This window comes from Sorex fumeus, unplaced genomic scaffold (assembly GCF_029834395.1).
Source record: "Sorex fumeus unplaced genomic scaffold, SorFum_2.1 ptg000045l, whole genome shotgun sequence".
Taxonomy (NCBI): Eukaryota; Metazoa; Chordata; class Mammalia; order Eulipotyphla; family Soricidae; genus Sorex; species Sorex fumeus.
Window position 1 is genome coordinate 10,889,384 of NW_026606102.1, and position 17,408 is coordinate 10,906,791.

General features: G+C 39.3%; 2 protein-coding genes across 2 annotated transcripts in view; one reads left to right on the forward strand and one right to left on the reverse strand.

Moving 5' to 3' along the window:
- The window catches only part of C8A (complement C8 alpha chain), a 72,773-nt gene extending 55,904 nt beyond the window's left edge, over nucleotides 1-16,869 (reverse strand). Inside the window, exons 1-2 of the mRNA XM_056122175.1 lie at nucleotides 16,720-16,869; nucleotides 6,192-6,294 (exon numbers count right to left, since the gene is read on the reverse strand). Of these exons, the coding sequence (XP_055978150.1) occupies nucleotides 6,192-6,294; nucleotides 16,720-16,796 (180 nt within the window). The 5' untranslated portion in view covers nucleotides 16,797-16,869. The remainder of the gene's footprint in view (nucleotides 1-6,191; nucleotides 6,295-16,719) is intronic.
- The window catches only part of FYB2 (FYN binding protein 2), a 313,439-nt gene that overhangs the window by 145,687 nt on the left and 150,344 nt on the right, over nucleotides 1-17,408 (forward strand). The window lies entirely within an intron of this gene.

Below are 17,408 nucleotides of genomic sequence, written 5' to 3' on the forward strand. Positions count from 1 at the left end.
GCCCAGTACAAAAGTGGGAAGCACCCTATTTCTGCTGCCTATTTCCCTGGATCTGCCCTTAATAGCCATATTTCAAGAATTTTAGAAGAGACCTGACTCGCACACAATTAACCCAGGTTTGATCCCTTTGTACTCCATATGGTCCCTCAGCCCTGCCAAGAGTGATTCCTGAGCATAGAGCCAGGAGTAAATTCTGAACTGGGAATGACCCCAAAACAATAACAACAACAACAACAACAAAAATCAAGCAGCTAGGGTTCTTGAAACTGGGATTTCAACTAGATATAAAATTAAAATCTTAGAAGTCTTCCAATATAATCTGTTATGAGTGGGAGTTATTTTTCCTAACTTTACTATGTAGTATTTTTTTTTATTTTGTAAAATGAATGCAACCTTGGACCTCATGCATGTAAGGCAAGTGGTCTATCACTAAACAACATTTCTGGGCCCAAAAACTATATTTATAATGGTCTCTCATTGCTTAATAAGTAATAAATTGTAAATTTGAGAGATTTTTTAAATGTGTATAAGTTGCTAGATAACAAAGAGGCATATCTTTACTTGAAGGCAAGAAAAAAAAAATCAAGTGGCCAGGGAAGTGAATTTCTTGCCTGAACCTTTCTCTTACTTGCTGTAAAAAGTGTCAGTGCTGTTATTTGATGCTGCACTTCCAAATCTGTGCAATGAGGCGGGTGACCTGAAGCCTCCCTCAAAGCACTTAATGATGACTCTTTCTCTGTGTTCTGCAGCTGGAGGAGCATGAGACACCAATCTGGGTTCTGACACAAATTCACCATGAGCAAGTCTCTGTTTTATGATATGTAAAGTGCTCCTGGAGACCACCTGTCCTGAACAGGGTTAGTGAGAATTCAGGGAGAGAATATGAGGATGCTTCTGATCCCATGCCTGATCACTGCGCCTGTCACTGGTGCTCTGTGCCCAGCCATCTCTCCCTGACACACATGAGTGTGTCTTCCACATGATTCCACGGGTAATCAGTGGACAGGGCAGCTGGCCCCTCTCTCCTCTTGCCCACTTCTGCTTATATGATTGCTCTTTGGCCAAAAAGACATAGCAGCCAAAAATGTAGATTCAACCTGTCCCTTCCCTCTCCTTGACTTTACATGAGTAATAGCAGCAAAAGATTTGCAAACCCTGTGATTTCCAAGACATTAGAATTGTTATGAATAAATATGAATATCAGCATTTTTTCATTTTCTACTCATCTTCTGTTCCACAGTGTAATAAATAAGGGAGTGCTCAGTTTAACAATCAGAAAACAATTCTCTTTCTCACTCTCTAAAAGTTTATATGGTCATTTTGGTGATGGATCTGGTGTGGTGATATTTTACTTTTGGCATATATAAACATTTACTCTCTGGTAAACTTATGTTATATGGGGGGCTTGGAAGATAGTTCAAAGGGCTGGAGTGTATGTCTTGCATGCATGGAGACTTCAAGTTCAATCCCAAGTACCACTAGGCCCTAGCATCTCCATGTCCCTTGGCTCAAACATTGACCTGTCTATTCTGGTTGACTCAGTATCACTGAGAGTAGTCCCAGGGTCCCGTGAGCATTGCTAGAGAGGAGAAATTTTTAAAAAATGGGGGGGGGGGGGGGAGTCGGGCCACACCCACCTGTGTGACTACAGTCAAAAGACTTGCTTTTGACTGTTCTCAGGAATCACTCCTTGTAGGGATTGGGGAACCATATGGTGTGCTGGGGATTATAAATACGGCCTTGCCCATTATACTATCTCTTCGGTTCCAAGATCAAATAAATGATAAAGTAAATTTCACCAGAACCTTAAAAGCTGCAGTTGCCAACATGAAGATAATTATGATAGTAGCTACCACTTACTGAGCAGTTACCATTGATCACTTTACTTTTTTTAATTGAAGAAAATCATAGTTATATATATATTTTTTTCAGGTGTCAGTCATTGAAAATGAGTAAGTACACATGCTCCCTTCATTTCACTGAAAGTCCAATTCTCTTGTCCTGATTCATTTGTCTATTTCAGTTCAAGTAATTCTCACAAGTTTTAGAGGCTATGTACTCTATGGAGATAATTTTCAAGCTGGAGTAGAATTCCAGTTCTGCTACTTCCTCTATCTGTGTCACTGGGTGAATTACTCACTGTTTCTGGTCCTTGATTTTTCTCATCTATAAAATAAAAGGTCTCTGAAAGATGAGTGATCAGATACTTCAAGGAATCAGGAATTTTGCCTGGTACCTGGCATGATCTCCATCATGATAATTTTCAGCTTCCTTAACATCCTGTAGCCAGCTGTTGTACTTCTCCAGCCAGAAGTACTTCAGAGGGAATTGGATTAGGTGACCACTAATGGCACTTAATGTTTTTTGTAGAGTTCAAGGGGAGGTGGCTGAGTAAACTAACTGGGTACAAGGGCATTTTGGAGTCAGACTAAGGTTTCACTCTGGCTCTGCCACTTTCTTAATGGGCACTCCCAGCTAAAAGGAGGGCACTATCTCTCCTGAAGCTGGCTGTGAAAGTCAACTCTGATGATTTACTTATAGCATTGCTCAGCGCCTGGTATATAAAGAGTAGTTTATGAACAGTAACTATTAATGCTATTATCATCCTTTCTGTGGTGCCCCTACCTGGCTTGATGGCACAGACATGAGGTCCATTCCCACTGGCTCTCTAGTTTCTCAGTTGTTATCAAATAATGAAGACATTGCACTGCAGAAAGGTTGGTGCAGTCTCTCCCTTAGGGACTTCTCCGTGCTGTTGCCTGTGCTTGGAATCATCAAGACATAATTTTCTTCTCTAGCTAGCAGATAATGTTTCTATCTAGAAACTCACATCTTTATTTGGGTGATTTGAGAGGATGAAACATATCAATAATAAGAAATGAGGTGAATAGGAAGGAGTTTCTTTCACATAATTAGCAAGATTTAATTATTTAAAGGGTTGTGCTAAAGACACATACATCTTTCTGAGTAGCTAAGGAAGTATTTCAACTGTTGGTTTCACCAGTCAATCATTCACTTGTGCAGTCTGCTATCTCAACTGTACCCAGGAGAAAAGTTGTAGATTCTGATGACAAGTAGGTTGAATAACAGCCAGGCAAAGAAGTCAAGTCCTAATCCTTGAATGGTGCAAGTGTGATCTTATTTGGGAAAAAGGATTTTTTTAGAGATATTAATAAGGTTTTTGAAATCAGGAAATTGTTCTGAATAATCCCTATGGTCCCTCGGTACCATTTTAGGATCCTTAGGAGAAAAGAAGAATTTGTTACACAGATATGCAAAGGAGACATGCGGGAAGAAGGGAAAAGTGTGACCACAGATGCTGAGCAATGAAGCACCAAGACAAGAATTGTCAGGATGTGACCCCAGGGGTACCACACCTGGGCCCTGAGCACAACAAAGCCCTTAAACACAGTCAGGTATAATTAAATCATATTTAAATTCAATAAGAAAATAAAGTAAAAGTAAAGTAAAGGCCCTCCCGTTGATATCGATTTGCTCGAGCGGGCCCAGTAATGTCTCCATTGGAGACTTTGTTGTTACTGTGTCTGGCATGTCGAATACATCACTGGGAGCTTGCCAGGCTCTGCTGTGCGGGCGAGATACTCTCGGTAGCTTGCCGGGCTCTCCGAGAGGGGCAGAGGAATCGAACTCGGGTTGGCCATTGTTGGCTGCATGCAAGGCAAACGCCCTACCGCTGTGCTATTTAGATAAAAGAATTGCCAGCTGACACCGGGTCTGGAAGAGACAAAGTACAGACAGTCACACAGAGACACACAGAGGAGAATGGCCCTGCTGGCCATTTCATTTCAGACAGCTGAGCTCCAGAACTTTGCAAGAAAGCATTTCCATTGTCTGAAAGGCACCTAGTTCATGCCGTTTAGTTATAGCAGTCTCAGAGAACTAATATCCAATAGCACAGAAAAATGAGAACATGAGGGCCATATTCTTTTCAATAGGAACAAGTCTAGCTGTCTTGGGCGTTTTGCAGAGACATAAAAGGCAGAGCAAGACATTGTTGTGCTTTGATGTTGAATAACACTTTACTGTCAATGGCACATCCATCTATGGTGGTTTTAAATGAGCCATTAACCTACACTGAGTAGGTAGTCTAACTCAGGAGAACTCTGGAAGGAGATATGGCTATGAAGAATATGAAGAATCCAGGGAGAGAGGAGCAGGTATGATGCTTTGTTCTAGGGCTAAAGAAGAAAGGCAGTGGTAGATTTTTATGTTTACTGATCACTTACTATGTGTCCGATGCCAAATGAGTACTTCATATGCCTTACCTATGTAATGCTTGTAAAAGTGCTGATATCCCCCACGATATTGGTGAAAGAAAGCAGGCACTCTGGTGGTGAGTGCTGCACGGAACTATCAGTGACAGTATTACACATCAGAGAGCATTAATAAAAATGGAAAGAGGGAAGAAAATGCCTTTATAATAAAAAATAATCATAGGGCTGGAAAAAGTACAGCAGGTAAGGCACTAACCTTGCATGTAGCCAGCCTAGGTTAGATTCCCTGGCACCACCTAAGGTCCCTTGATCATCACCAAAAGTGATTCCTAATCACAAAGCCAGAAGTAAACCCTAAACATGGTTGATGATGAAGATGAAGATGTAAATGCAGTTACTCCTCCCACTTGTATATAAGGAGTCAGAGTTACAGAGATGTAGAGGCCAGAGCAATAATACAGCAAGCAGCTGACCCAAGTTCAATCCCCAAGACCCCAGATGATCCCCAGAGCTTACCAGGAGTGATCCCTGAGCTCAGAACCAGGAGTAATCCCTGATCATTGCTGGGAAGGCACGACAACAACAACAATAACAACAACAACAACAAAGCTTCCAAAATAACACAAGATAGAATGCTAGAATATAAACTGAAAAATCAGAATTTAAACTCAACAGCAGGCTGGAGCGATAGCACAGCAGTAGGGCGTTTGCCTTGCACGCAGCCAGCCCAGCCGAGCCCAGTTCAATTCCTCCCCCCCCCCCGTCTCGGAGAGTCCGACAAGCTACTGAGAGTATCTCGCCCGCACGGCAAAGCCTGGCAAGCTACCTGTGACGTATTCAATATGCCAAACACTGTAACAAGAAGTCTCAAAAAGGAGACGTTACTGGGTCCGCTCGAGCAAAATCGATGAACAACGGGAGGACAGTGACAGTGAAACTCAACAGCAATGTGAGTAAATAAGATTCACGCAGGGCATACCAAATGAGGGAGTTGGAGTGTAGCTTTATCCCACTCCTGGTTACTTCCATTAAATGTGTATGTTCACTGTAACACTGTAGCACTGTCCTCCCATTGTTCATCGATTTGTTCAAGCAGGCACCAGTAAAACATCTCCATTGTGAGACTTGTTGTTACTGTTTTTGGCATATCAAATATGCCACAGGGAGCTTGCCAGGCTCTGCTGTGTGAGCAGGATGCTCTCGGTAGCTTGCCAGGCTCTCTGAGAGGGACGGAAGAATCAAACCCGGGTCAGCCACATGCAAGGCAAACGCCCTACCTGCTGTGCTATTGCTCCAGTGATACCTATTCACTGTAGAGATTCTAAAACAATGATTCAGCAGAATAGAAATCAGTCTGCTTGTAGTCAGCCCCAGAGTTGATGATTCTGACCAGCAGAAATGATAAGGTTCTTCCCAGTGAGAGGGAGTTGAGACATAATCCTGGTAACCCTTCTGCTGGTAAGCCACTGAGTTTGTTGACCATTTTGCACCAAAACCACTTGTATGGCAAGACAGACACCATCTATTCCTGAGTGAGTCAGCCTGTGCAGACAAGTCCCTACAGATTTGCCTCTGTAACATGTTCTGGGTCATCTCAGCTACCCGGAGGTCACAGCCAGCCTGGCATTTGGTTCCTAAGCCATTAGTCCCTCCAGATGGTCCTCATTAGGGAACATTTGATTGGCTAGGACCCAAAGAGCCAATCGGGGCTTTGTGGCCCATGTCCAGATGGTTTTTGGTCTGCAGATGAGCTGTAACATACAACCTCACCCAGTGATGCCTCACAAATAAAATCAGAAGAGACAGAAACAGTTCCCTCAACCCTGGGGGCATGGTTTTCAAGTTCTTCATCCTCCCCACTGCAATGTAAAAACATACCCACCTGCCTACTTGTGTCTGTATGAATGCCTTGCACATGCTTGTAATAGGAAATGCTCCCCAATGCAAATGGCTTACCTTTAGGTCCTGGCATGGAAAACAATCTGTCCACTCTGCCCAGCTGCCCAGTTGACACGTGACTGGTGTGGGGGTAAAGCTCTGAGTATCTCGACTCACTCTCCTAAAAGGAAGAACAACCCTAGTCACTATGGTGAACTATTTTATGATTCTCATTTCTCATGTTTTTGATGATAGGTTCAAAATGATCTTTCAATGTGAAGGTGTCTTAATAGTAGGAGAACAGAAGGTGAAATTTTCCCATAATTTATTTACACATGATTGACAAAAATTAGATCCATTTTAGATAGAACACAATGGTTTGTTGTACATGTATATATTGTGAAATAATTACCACTATTAAGATAATTAACATATCTGTCACCTCACAAAGTAAACTTTGTCTTTTCTGAGGTGGTGAGAGCACTGAGTATTCAGTCTATACTGCACTGCACTGTCCTCCTGTTACTGGAGACGTTTCTGGGCCCATTTGAGCAAATCAATGAACAACAGGAGGACAGTGCAGTACAGTGCAGTGCAGTATAGACTGGATACTTTGGCATATGAAATATGTCATGGGTAGCTTGCCAGGCTTTGTCGTGTGGGCGAGATACTCTCCGTAGCTTGCCGGGCTCTCTGAGAAGGGCGGAGGAATCGAACCTGGGTCAGCCATGTCGTCCACGTGCAAGGCAAGCGCCCTACCAGCTGTGCTATCGCTCCACCCTATAAACTAATTTTAAGTATACTATACAATGTCCTTAACTAAAGTCACCTACTCCAGAGGTGACAGACAGAATGTGAACTCATCAGATTGATGTAAAGTCCATGTCCGGTTCTTCATCATTGTCTACTTCCTCATTCTATAGATCAGCCCACAGAACCAAGGGTTATAGCCTGGACAGGGATGGGTGATCTAAATGGAAAGTAGTGACTGGTGAGTCTGCATGCAGCCTTCTCAGAGATTCAAGAGCTTGACCAGGGGTCTGGGGGTGAGGTAGACAACTACTCACTTGCCTGACTCAGAGACTGAACCTCCTCCCATAGCGGGGTCACTGTGCTGCCTTGACAATGTCTGGGCAGCCCTGGGCAAATAGGCAGGGCTATTGCCACACAATTGCTAAAACCACTGAAAGCCAGACAACCTCTGCTGTGATGAATGGCAACAATTATCTCCCTAAAAAGAAGCTCCCAATCTCATGCTAATTCTGCAATGAGCGGTTCCTTGTGATGGATGATGACTTTCAGACAGAAACTCAGGAACTGAAGAATAGTGAAGAAAGGGATAGTTATCTACGATATGGCTCCCAGCCATTTGCTCCAGCATCCTTCTAGTTGTGAATGTGTTACTGAAGCTTTCATGTACCTTCGAATAACTGGGCTCACTCTATCCTTGTTCTTGGACTTCAAAACAAAACAGAAACTTTTAAATGGGCATTTGTTTAAAATTATGTCAACAAAACAATTACATTACCACCCATGACTTAATTTTATTATAAAATACACTTCCAAGAAAGTAGTGAGTGGGAAGAATGTCATTTATTGCAAAGCTCTACCATGTTTGCTTTTGTAGATGGCTAGATTCTCATTTCTGCCTCTTTATTCAATCTGTTGCTTTATACTATTTTGGGCTCAAGACCAAGAAGAAAATTTAACCCTTGATCTATGTAAATTTTGAAGGGTTCTGGCACCTATACATGTGCCCTTTTGTAACATCAGGTACAGGTATTGGGAAAGTGATAAATTGAATACAACAACCTTAAAAATGTCAATACATCCTACCCTACAATATAATTTTTAAAAAATCAGACTTATTGGGGGTATGGTGCTGCCAGCATGTCAATTTGTACCTGTGAGGCGAGTGCATCAGCAGCCTGATGGCGCCTTCAGACTTCCAGATACCCCAAAATTGCTGATGTGCCTTTGGCCAGACCCCAAAATCTTGGGTCAAAGTTTACCAAGAAAGTAAATGGCCAAAAGTTAGGTATGTGGGGAACACACCCACAAACCACCTCCAGCTCAGCTATATAATTGGAGGCATGGCCGTTCTTGTTCCTGATTGAACTGCTTAATGGCCATGATCCCAGAGACTCAGAAACAAATCTCGAAACCCAGCGGCTTTTGGCAGAAATGCATCCGGTCCCTGCAGTAGGTTACCAGTGCTGGGCCAACCCAGGTGGGAATAGGTTTTGTGCCTTGGCCTGTTCCCCCTGGCAGCCCCGTGGCCGCCATCCTCCAGAGGCCACTGGACAGTCAGGTTTGGGCCCACAATGATGAGACATTTTGGGCCACACAGGATGGGGGTGGAGCCGGTCCTGTTCTCCCCTTCCCAACGAGACCCCAAGTCATCGCCCATGAACGGCCTCTCTGGCTCCTGATCAAGCTGCTTAACGGCCATGATCCCAGAGACTCAGGAGCAAATCTCGAAACCCAGTGGTTTTTGGCAGAAATCCCTCCAGATTTAAGTGATAAAATTTCGGAATTTCAAAATCACATGGACTTACTGCAGCCATGCGACATTATATGTTATTCATAACCAGCAATAGAACACAAATTGTCTACTGTTGCCTTTTCAGCAGATCTGAGTGTTGGGGTAAAATCTCAAATAATAATGGTGGGTCTGGTGTCAAAATATTGAATGTGATCAAAGTAGAGAAAGAGTAATGTGGAAATTATCTGCCCCCCAGGTGATTTCCTCCCCCCCAGGGGGAGGTTGTGGGATGGGGGTATACTGGGGTCTTTGGGGGTGGAGAATGGGCACTGGTGAAGGTACGGATATTTCATCATATGACTGAGACTTAGACCCGAAAGCTTTGTAACTGCTCTCATGGTGATTCAATAAATAAAATTATAAAAAATGAAAAAAAAGTAAGGTGGAGTTCATGCACAATTCAATCAGCTAATCAGTGGCTGAATAAATAGCAGTACTCCTACATTAAAAAAATCAGACTTATTAATGTTACCTATACTCTAATTATGCTCCTGCTGATGAGTATGTTTTTCAAAATCTTGATATTTTTTCTCTTGAAATCTCTCTTTTTCTTGCCCCCCTTTTTTTGTCATTGGTAACAAGAAATACTATTCATTTTCCTTAATGTGAGACATGCTCTGTTCATCTTTGAGGCAATGTCTGCCAAATATTGTAGCCTGAGTAATAGTAGTTTATCTGGCAGTCATTCTGTTGAGTAAAATGTGACTTCTTGACTTAAAACCAGAGTGATTGGTTTTTCTCAAGGCAGTCACATTCTTCAGTGTGACAGCAACTCTTCACACGCCCTTCTCATTTTGTCAGAGAGACTATTTAAATAACAGGTATTAAAAGGTTGAGTTTTAATAGAATTAGCTATGTTTACTATAGCAAAGAGGACTACCTTCAGTATAATTTTATTTCCTTCCTCTGTGTTCGGTGCCACTTGCTTGGTTTGTACCAAAGCCACAGCCATAGCTTCATCTGCCATTCCTTTTGCACCATTGGTACAAATATAAACCCAGTAGGAAGGGCAATTTAATGTGTGTAGTATTATTATGAAATTGGTTTTTGGATCAATGGATCCTTCTGCCTGCAAAGATCTTGGGCATTGCCTGAGGTCCTGCAAATTCTAATCTATAAATTTAAGCTAGCAGATAACACACACTCATCCACCCCTTCAGAGAAAACGCCAGCGTTCAGCTCACAGTCTACTCAATCCCTTTCATTTCCAGGGAAGACTCAGAGTCATCCAACACTCTGTTTTCTCCATTTTGATGACCTTTTATTCGTCCTATATTCCATGTCACGTGCTGGACCTTCTTATTCTCTGAATCAACTCCTCCTCCAAATTGCTAAAGCCTGAGCTACTGGTGAATCGTATTTGCAGAGACTCTATAGCCCCTTCTATTTTGTGAATTTTACTTGAATCTAGAAGTGCAAATTCCTACTGAAATTTTGTTAGGCCTCCCTGGGCCCTCCTTTGACACCGAAGCTTTCTCTCTAATAGTAAGACATCCTCCTATCTCGCTTAATTATTCTTGATAATCAGCTTTGGTTTCATGACCTAACATTTTAACTGTATCCTGCATTTCTCAGCTGCACTGTTTTCTTAATCATAACTTTCTGTGAAACCTAAATCTGGAGTGAATCGAACTACTGACCTCTTCACTTGGTTAACTACTTGGTTTCTTTTTCTCTCATCATAAATATCAGTGTCTTAGAAAAACATTTTCCAATCCCAAAACTGGTTAGATACTTCCTTCATGTGATTTGGTCAACTTCTCTACATTTTTCTCAACAGTTATGACACTTGTATAATCTGTATAATTATATCTTCAGGTTGTGGCTCTTTGAAAACAGGCAATATGTTGTTTTTATGCTTTCTACTGAAGTCTCAGCACCTATCATGGTGTCAGACTCATGGAAGTTTCTCAGTAAATATTTAGGAAGTGAAAGAAAAGAGAAAGCAGGGGAACGGAGGTGGTAAAGGAACAGAAAGAGAAAAGTAGGAAGCAAGAAGTAAATGGAAAGAATGAAAACAGTTTATGGGAACTAGAGTAACATTATTTAGAGATTTATTTGAACCAAATTTCCATACAAATGATCGATGCTTGGTCCATGTGCATTATTTTGTATATTTTCCTAATAATCAATGTTTGAATCATGCGAACATGGAAAATAATATGAGTTCTAATGATCAAACAGTAGGAGGGCAGATAAAGGGTGAAGGTTTGAGAATAGAAACTTAGAGAAGCATTAGTTCTACATTTTGCTAGAGAATTGTCAAGATAATGTCATTGTAAGCTCAGGGAGGCTACATTAGGATGTCAAATGGAAGAAAACACTATTAATGGTTGGAAGCAAAGGCTTAGACAGAACAGTGTTGTGTGACTATAGTTTTAAAAGCTTTGTGACATGATGTCTAGACAGAAGCGCACACAGTAATGCTATCACTGCAGCAAGAATACAGCAGGTTTACCACGACCATTTATTAAGGCATTACAAGGCTCCAACCTTTCAGCCAATATCAATAGGATCAGAATTTTCTCCTATCAATCTATGAATAATATTGTTTACTTTCATTTAAAAAGCAATAATTACCATTAAAAAGAACATAAAATATTAAACATTTCCCCTATATCCTACTACTATTAATATTTTGTTGCAGCTTCTTTATATTTTTCACATCATAGCTTAAGATAGACTGAATGTTATTTTCTGTGCTTTTGTTCTACTTAATATAGCAGAATGGTAAACTAGTTCTGTTAACTGCTAATTCTTCTACTCTTCTGATATAAGGCCATTAAATTATTTAGTGTCCAGCTATTCCATATTATAGCTATTTACTCAAGATCTATCCTATAGAGTGGAGTTACTTAGTTAAAGGATACAAGTGACCCTAAAGCTTTTGACAACATATGGCCAATTGAGTTTCTAAATAAACTATCAGTATTTCAATTACTTAAGAAACCATTACTAAATCTGTGGCCTAGAAACCATTAGTAAATCAAAGCAAATAATTCTAAAGCATCTCCCAGTTATGAAAAACATCTACTCAAATACAAGATATTTAATAGAAATTTGGAATCTTTTATTTTAGTCTTTAGTTTGCATCTAAAGATACTTGCTTGTAACTCTGAGCTATTTCTTAAATTATCTGACTTTTAGTTTGGAGAATCATCACCATAAGGATATTATACAGTATTTTAGGTATACTCTGTAGACTAACACTATCTCAGTTATGCACAGGGATAGAGAAATAACAGCCGTGAAGCTATATGGGAAAGTTCATTTAAATTGCACACAACTTTCCACTCTTGAAGATAAACATGCCTAATAATCTCCACCAGTCTCAGACAAATTCTACATTTTAGGTCACTCAGTAGTTCTCCAATATTTTTGACCAAAGATCATTTAGGGTTTTATTTTTTCAGATAGCTGAAAACTATATGTTTTTGTAGTTCTTGACCCACAAAACTATGTGCTCAAGGCTCACTGAATATGCATTCGGATGCAGTACGTGCTGCTGACTGAATTTAAAGAAAAAAGTATGTATAATAATAATAATTTGTGACACTGTTTGAGAGATAGAATGAGATCATGTATGTTAAGACCTGAGCACTAGCCTATCATACACATTGGTTTCTTCTAAAACTTCGTAACCTCAGACATGTCATCAAACCTGCATCTCCTGCAAAAAAGAAAATAATAATAATGTATTGAATGTCTTTCTGTACAGAGCTTTGGATCTGTGAGCTATTTATTTCCCATATGCCTTTCTAAATAGAGTGGCATATTGGGGAAAGGCTTGAAAACCTGGAGTTGAGCATGTAACCTGCAGGTCAGAGGCTTGATCCCTGAATGTGGGTACCTCAGCAGTTTATAGCACAAAATAATTAATTAGCTTCCAATCCTAGGCTAGAGGTCAGAAGGCCTAACTCTCTTTATTGCCAGGGGGACAAGTCTAATAAATTGGCTCTGCATATATTCAAGGCTGATTGCCACTAATTATCTTTTCTTGAACCAGTCCCATTAAGTGACATGAAAATTAGATCAAGATACTGAGGTATTTTAAATTTGTCTTTGCAAGTGCTAAATCTCCAGAGACTTCCATGTTGCTAAATCTAGTGGACCACGTTAAAGGCTTGGTCTTCTCCTGACTAACTACCATTTCCTTCTTGAAATATTTCTTTTCTTGGATTCCTCATTCCCACTTCTGTAGCTGGATCTCTTTGACTCCACTAATAACTGATATCTCTCAGGGTGCAATCTCGCCTTTCTGCTTTTCTCTGTTTTTATTACCACTGAAGGAGTTTTGATTTCTGTTTCTTCAACTTCCACATACATCTTTGTCAATGCCACCTAACTTAGATCTGACACCTAGACTATGCCTATGAAATCCTGTTTTGTTTCTCCAACTGTCCTATTTAATGTCTTTCTTCGATACCTCTAAGGCATAGCAATTTGAATGACTTCAAATATATACCTTTAATTTTCTCCAGCCCCTCCCTTGATATTAGAGAGTAGTGAAAATATCATGACACCCATATGCTCAAAAACACCCAGCAGTGGGCATAACTTACCTCCATCTCCAGTTCATCAGAAAATTCTGTCACTATTCTTTAAAACAAATCTCAAATAACTTCCCTTCTACATATCTCTATTGCCCCCATTCTCCTATAAGGCACCACAATCTCTCATGCACATTAATGTTGTAACAAAGGAACAGCACAGTCCATTCAACCTTCTGCCAATCCCTCCTCTGCATTAGAGCATTCATCTACCAGGATATGTTTTATCACTAGAAAACAGATAATATCTCCCCACACCTTTGCAAGATTTTCTTTGTTAGCACACTTAGACAAAAATCCAATTCTGCTAATGGCTACTGAAGCACTAACTGATTGTGTCATTTCACTATAAATTCCATGAGAGTAAGCATATGACTAGTTTGTTCTCCACTGAGAACTAGCATACCCAGACCTTGCTTGAGTGAGCAAACAGAGAAGTGAACAAGGACACGGAGAAAAAGTATGGACTGTGTGCCCAGTGCATTATTGTGATTATCCTCTGTTTGGAGCTGGAGCGATAGCACAGCAGGTAGGGCATTTGCCTTGCACGCGGCTCCCAACCGCACAGCAGAGCCTGGAAAGCTCCCCGTGGTGTATTCCATATGCCAAAAACAGTAACAAGTCTCACAATGAAGATGTTACTGGTGCCCACTGGAGCAAGTCAATGAACAATAGAAGGACGGTGCTACAGTGTTACATCCTCTGTTTGAGGTCTTAACTCATGTGGAATTCCCTATGAAATTTTGTTTACTCTTAACCATTGGAAATGTTACATGAAAATATTACATAACCTTTTGGGCATGTTAACTCCAAAATATATTTTTCTTTTTTTTATCAAAATGGTGCTTATTGTTAATTTGTTTGTTTACCACACTGGCCATGGTCAAGGGCTACTTCTGGTTCTGTGCTCAGGGCTCACTCTAGGCATTGCTCAGGAGACAATATGCAGTGCCAGGGAACTTTACGCTCAGCAAAAATCACTATAAAATCAAGACAAAATGAAAGCTGTTCTCAGACCAACAAAAAAATGGAGACTTTATAACCAAAATTTATTTTGAACTATAAGAAATGTCCAAGGGGTTTATTCAGACAGAATAAAAATTTTATCTGAACTGGTATGAAATTATTTGAAACTAGGCTTTGATAAGTTCATAACATATGTTATCAATTTTGTAATAATAACCAAAATAAACATAAACAAAGTAGAGTAGCTAAGAAATCAACTTGGAATTAGAAAATATATTTGATCTAAAAGATGACAAAAAATATAAAAACAAAGAACAGATGGGAATTGTGGAAAGCAAATATCAAAATGGTAGGCTCAAATCCAAGCATATCAATCATTAAAATTTTATATAGTTATAAATACTACAATTAAAATAAATTATTATTAGACTAGATAATACAGCAAGATTCATCTTTCTACTTTTCTACATGAAGCATACTTTTTAAAAATGAAGAGTCAGATTAGGCAAAATAAAATATTTGAAAAATTTGCCATGCAAGCACTAATCATAAGAGAGAATGTCTAGTTTTATTCACACTAGACTGAAGAATCGGGTGATTGCCAAGGATAATGAGAGGCTTTCATAGTGATAAAGGGTAAAATCATCAAGAAGACGTAACATTCCTAGTTGTTGGTGATTGATAGATAGCTATTTAATAATAGATTTCAAACTGATAATAAAACTGAAAGAAAGAAATTGACAAATCCAAATACAGTTGAAGATTGTAACATCCCAGCCTCCATTATAGAACAGAGATGAGAAAACTTGAGCAACATGAACAATCAATTTGACTGAATGACTTAGGTCTCCTCTCAAAATGGTAGAATTTTGAATACACATGGAATATTCACTAAGATTAATCGCGTGCTGTATCATAAGAAAAATCTCAAGAAATTAAAAGAACCTACATTTCCTTTTCAATTTTAAAATAAAATCTGCTTAAATATCATTTGTATAATTTGTATTATTGTATAACTTCATTTCTCAAAAAACTTTTTGATGAACAGAAGGATAAGCATGAACTCATAAAATAAATACATATAATTTAAAGTTAATTGTATCTCATCTTTTTTTTAAAGTTTAAAATCACTCACTGATCTAGAGGGTCCATGTAATTTGTTCTAAACTTTGTCAACACTCATCATAGCTAATGTCTAATGACAATAATAATCACCTATCACACTTGCAACACTGGATTCTAAGTTCAGGCATTGTTCTAGGTGTTTTGCTTGCATTTTATTCTTCTTACTTCCCTCCCTTTTTATAGGTCAAACAACTTGCCTTGGTTCATACACATACATATTAAATGCCAGTGCCAGAATCTGAACCCAGTAAAATGATTTCACCATGTCAATTGCCATTTTCAAAGCCAGGGTCAAATACACTGGCTTTAAACACAAAGACCTCGTGATTTCCTACTTCAGCACTTTGTAAAGTCTTTAATTGGTTCTCTTTGCCTTGACTTCAAATTTGCCTCTTCACTGGTCTGTCTTATTTGATAAGTTCATCAAACATCAAGACTCTTTGTTCATTTTCAAAAAGGATTACAATGATAAGCTTTTATAATTAAGAGCATCTCTGCAGAGATTTCTTTTAGCACAGTTCTCTTGCCTTTATCTTCTAATTATTAGAGATGAATTTTCTGATTTTTCAAAATTGTATTTGCTTTAACTACAAGTTGCAAATTAATTGCTTATAAAAATGCCTGTCCCCTTCTGAACTGTTACTTAAAAGCAATCTCTTATACTCTAGTATTTAAAGGCAATAATGATTCAAAATTGAATTATCCAACAAGAATTTGAATTAAATAACTACTTGAAACTTTAACTGGGGAAGAAGGATATCGGTTGGTGTGGGTAGTTACTGTTTTAAAACTATCCCAAAGACAAAATAAAGGGCTAAGTACAAAATACAAAACAACAAAATACTTAATGTTACAATATAAATAGCATGAAGACTGTTTGGATAAGTCAAGGAAAGATAATGAATAAAATAGCAATGTCCATGTAAAAATGCCACAGCTCTGCAGAAGGTAAACATTTCTGAAATTAAATGAGCCTCTATAGTCTCTCTCCCGATGATCTTATACACATGATCTAATTTTAATCCTCCCAAAAGACTGTGAGATGGCTATTCTGATTCACAAGCATATAAATAGAGGTTAACTATTCAACATGGTATCATTTATTTAGCTATATTTTATATCTAAGATCTTATTTCATGTTTAGTAACTCATAAAAACAGGCCAAATTACTACTTTCATTGAACAGATAGGAGAAGGAACTAAAAACGATCACTCCAGACTACACAGTTCTAAGAACCAGAGCTGGAATTTACACACAAGTCCCAACTGACTCTAAGTGTGAATTTCCACTAGCTTGAACTCCTCTACTTTAATAACAGCATGAAAAGTGGTCACTCATTCCAGAAATCAATGCTGATAGGGCCATGGTTGACCACCTGGTGAACACTGTGCAAATTTTGCAGACTTAGGATTGACTCACCGGTTTTCCTTTTCCTGTAAGCTGACCCCAGACTGACAAGTCATCAGAACAAAGATGAAGGAAATAACGGCAAACATCTCCTCCAGAAGTCACCCCGTATATCTTAGGAGGAATAAAACCATGGAGTAAAAGATGTCCACAGGCCACGACCTGAAAGATCTACCTACTATTTGAAATTAAGAGAACTCACTCAATTCTCAATCAAATGTGGTTAATGAGCTACTAAGCATTGATTAGTCAAACACTGTACATTGCCAGACACCAAAGGCCACTGTCCTTCAAACCTCCTGCAAAACACTATCCATATGGTTGAGGAAAAGAGGATGCTTCATCAATACCACCAGTGATACAGAATTTTATTTTCAGAGGGAGTCAATATCCATGCAGAGGAGACATTTCCAGAACATGTGGTCTTTTTAAGTGCCGCATGGAACTTCTGTTTCATAAGAATAAAACAAATACTAGTGCGTGAACTTGAAAAAGATGTGGGAAATGCTAACTTTTATAGGGAGGGTTTACAATGTGTCACCAAACATCTGTAGTCTGAGATGTGGGCAATTGAATACAATTTCCACTTTTCACCCAGATATTGTATGTCATTGGGACCCAGCAAATGTGTGTGGATAAAAGACCAGATATTTAAATGGACAACCCCAAGGCATTAATAAATGATTTTTTAAATGCACACC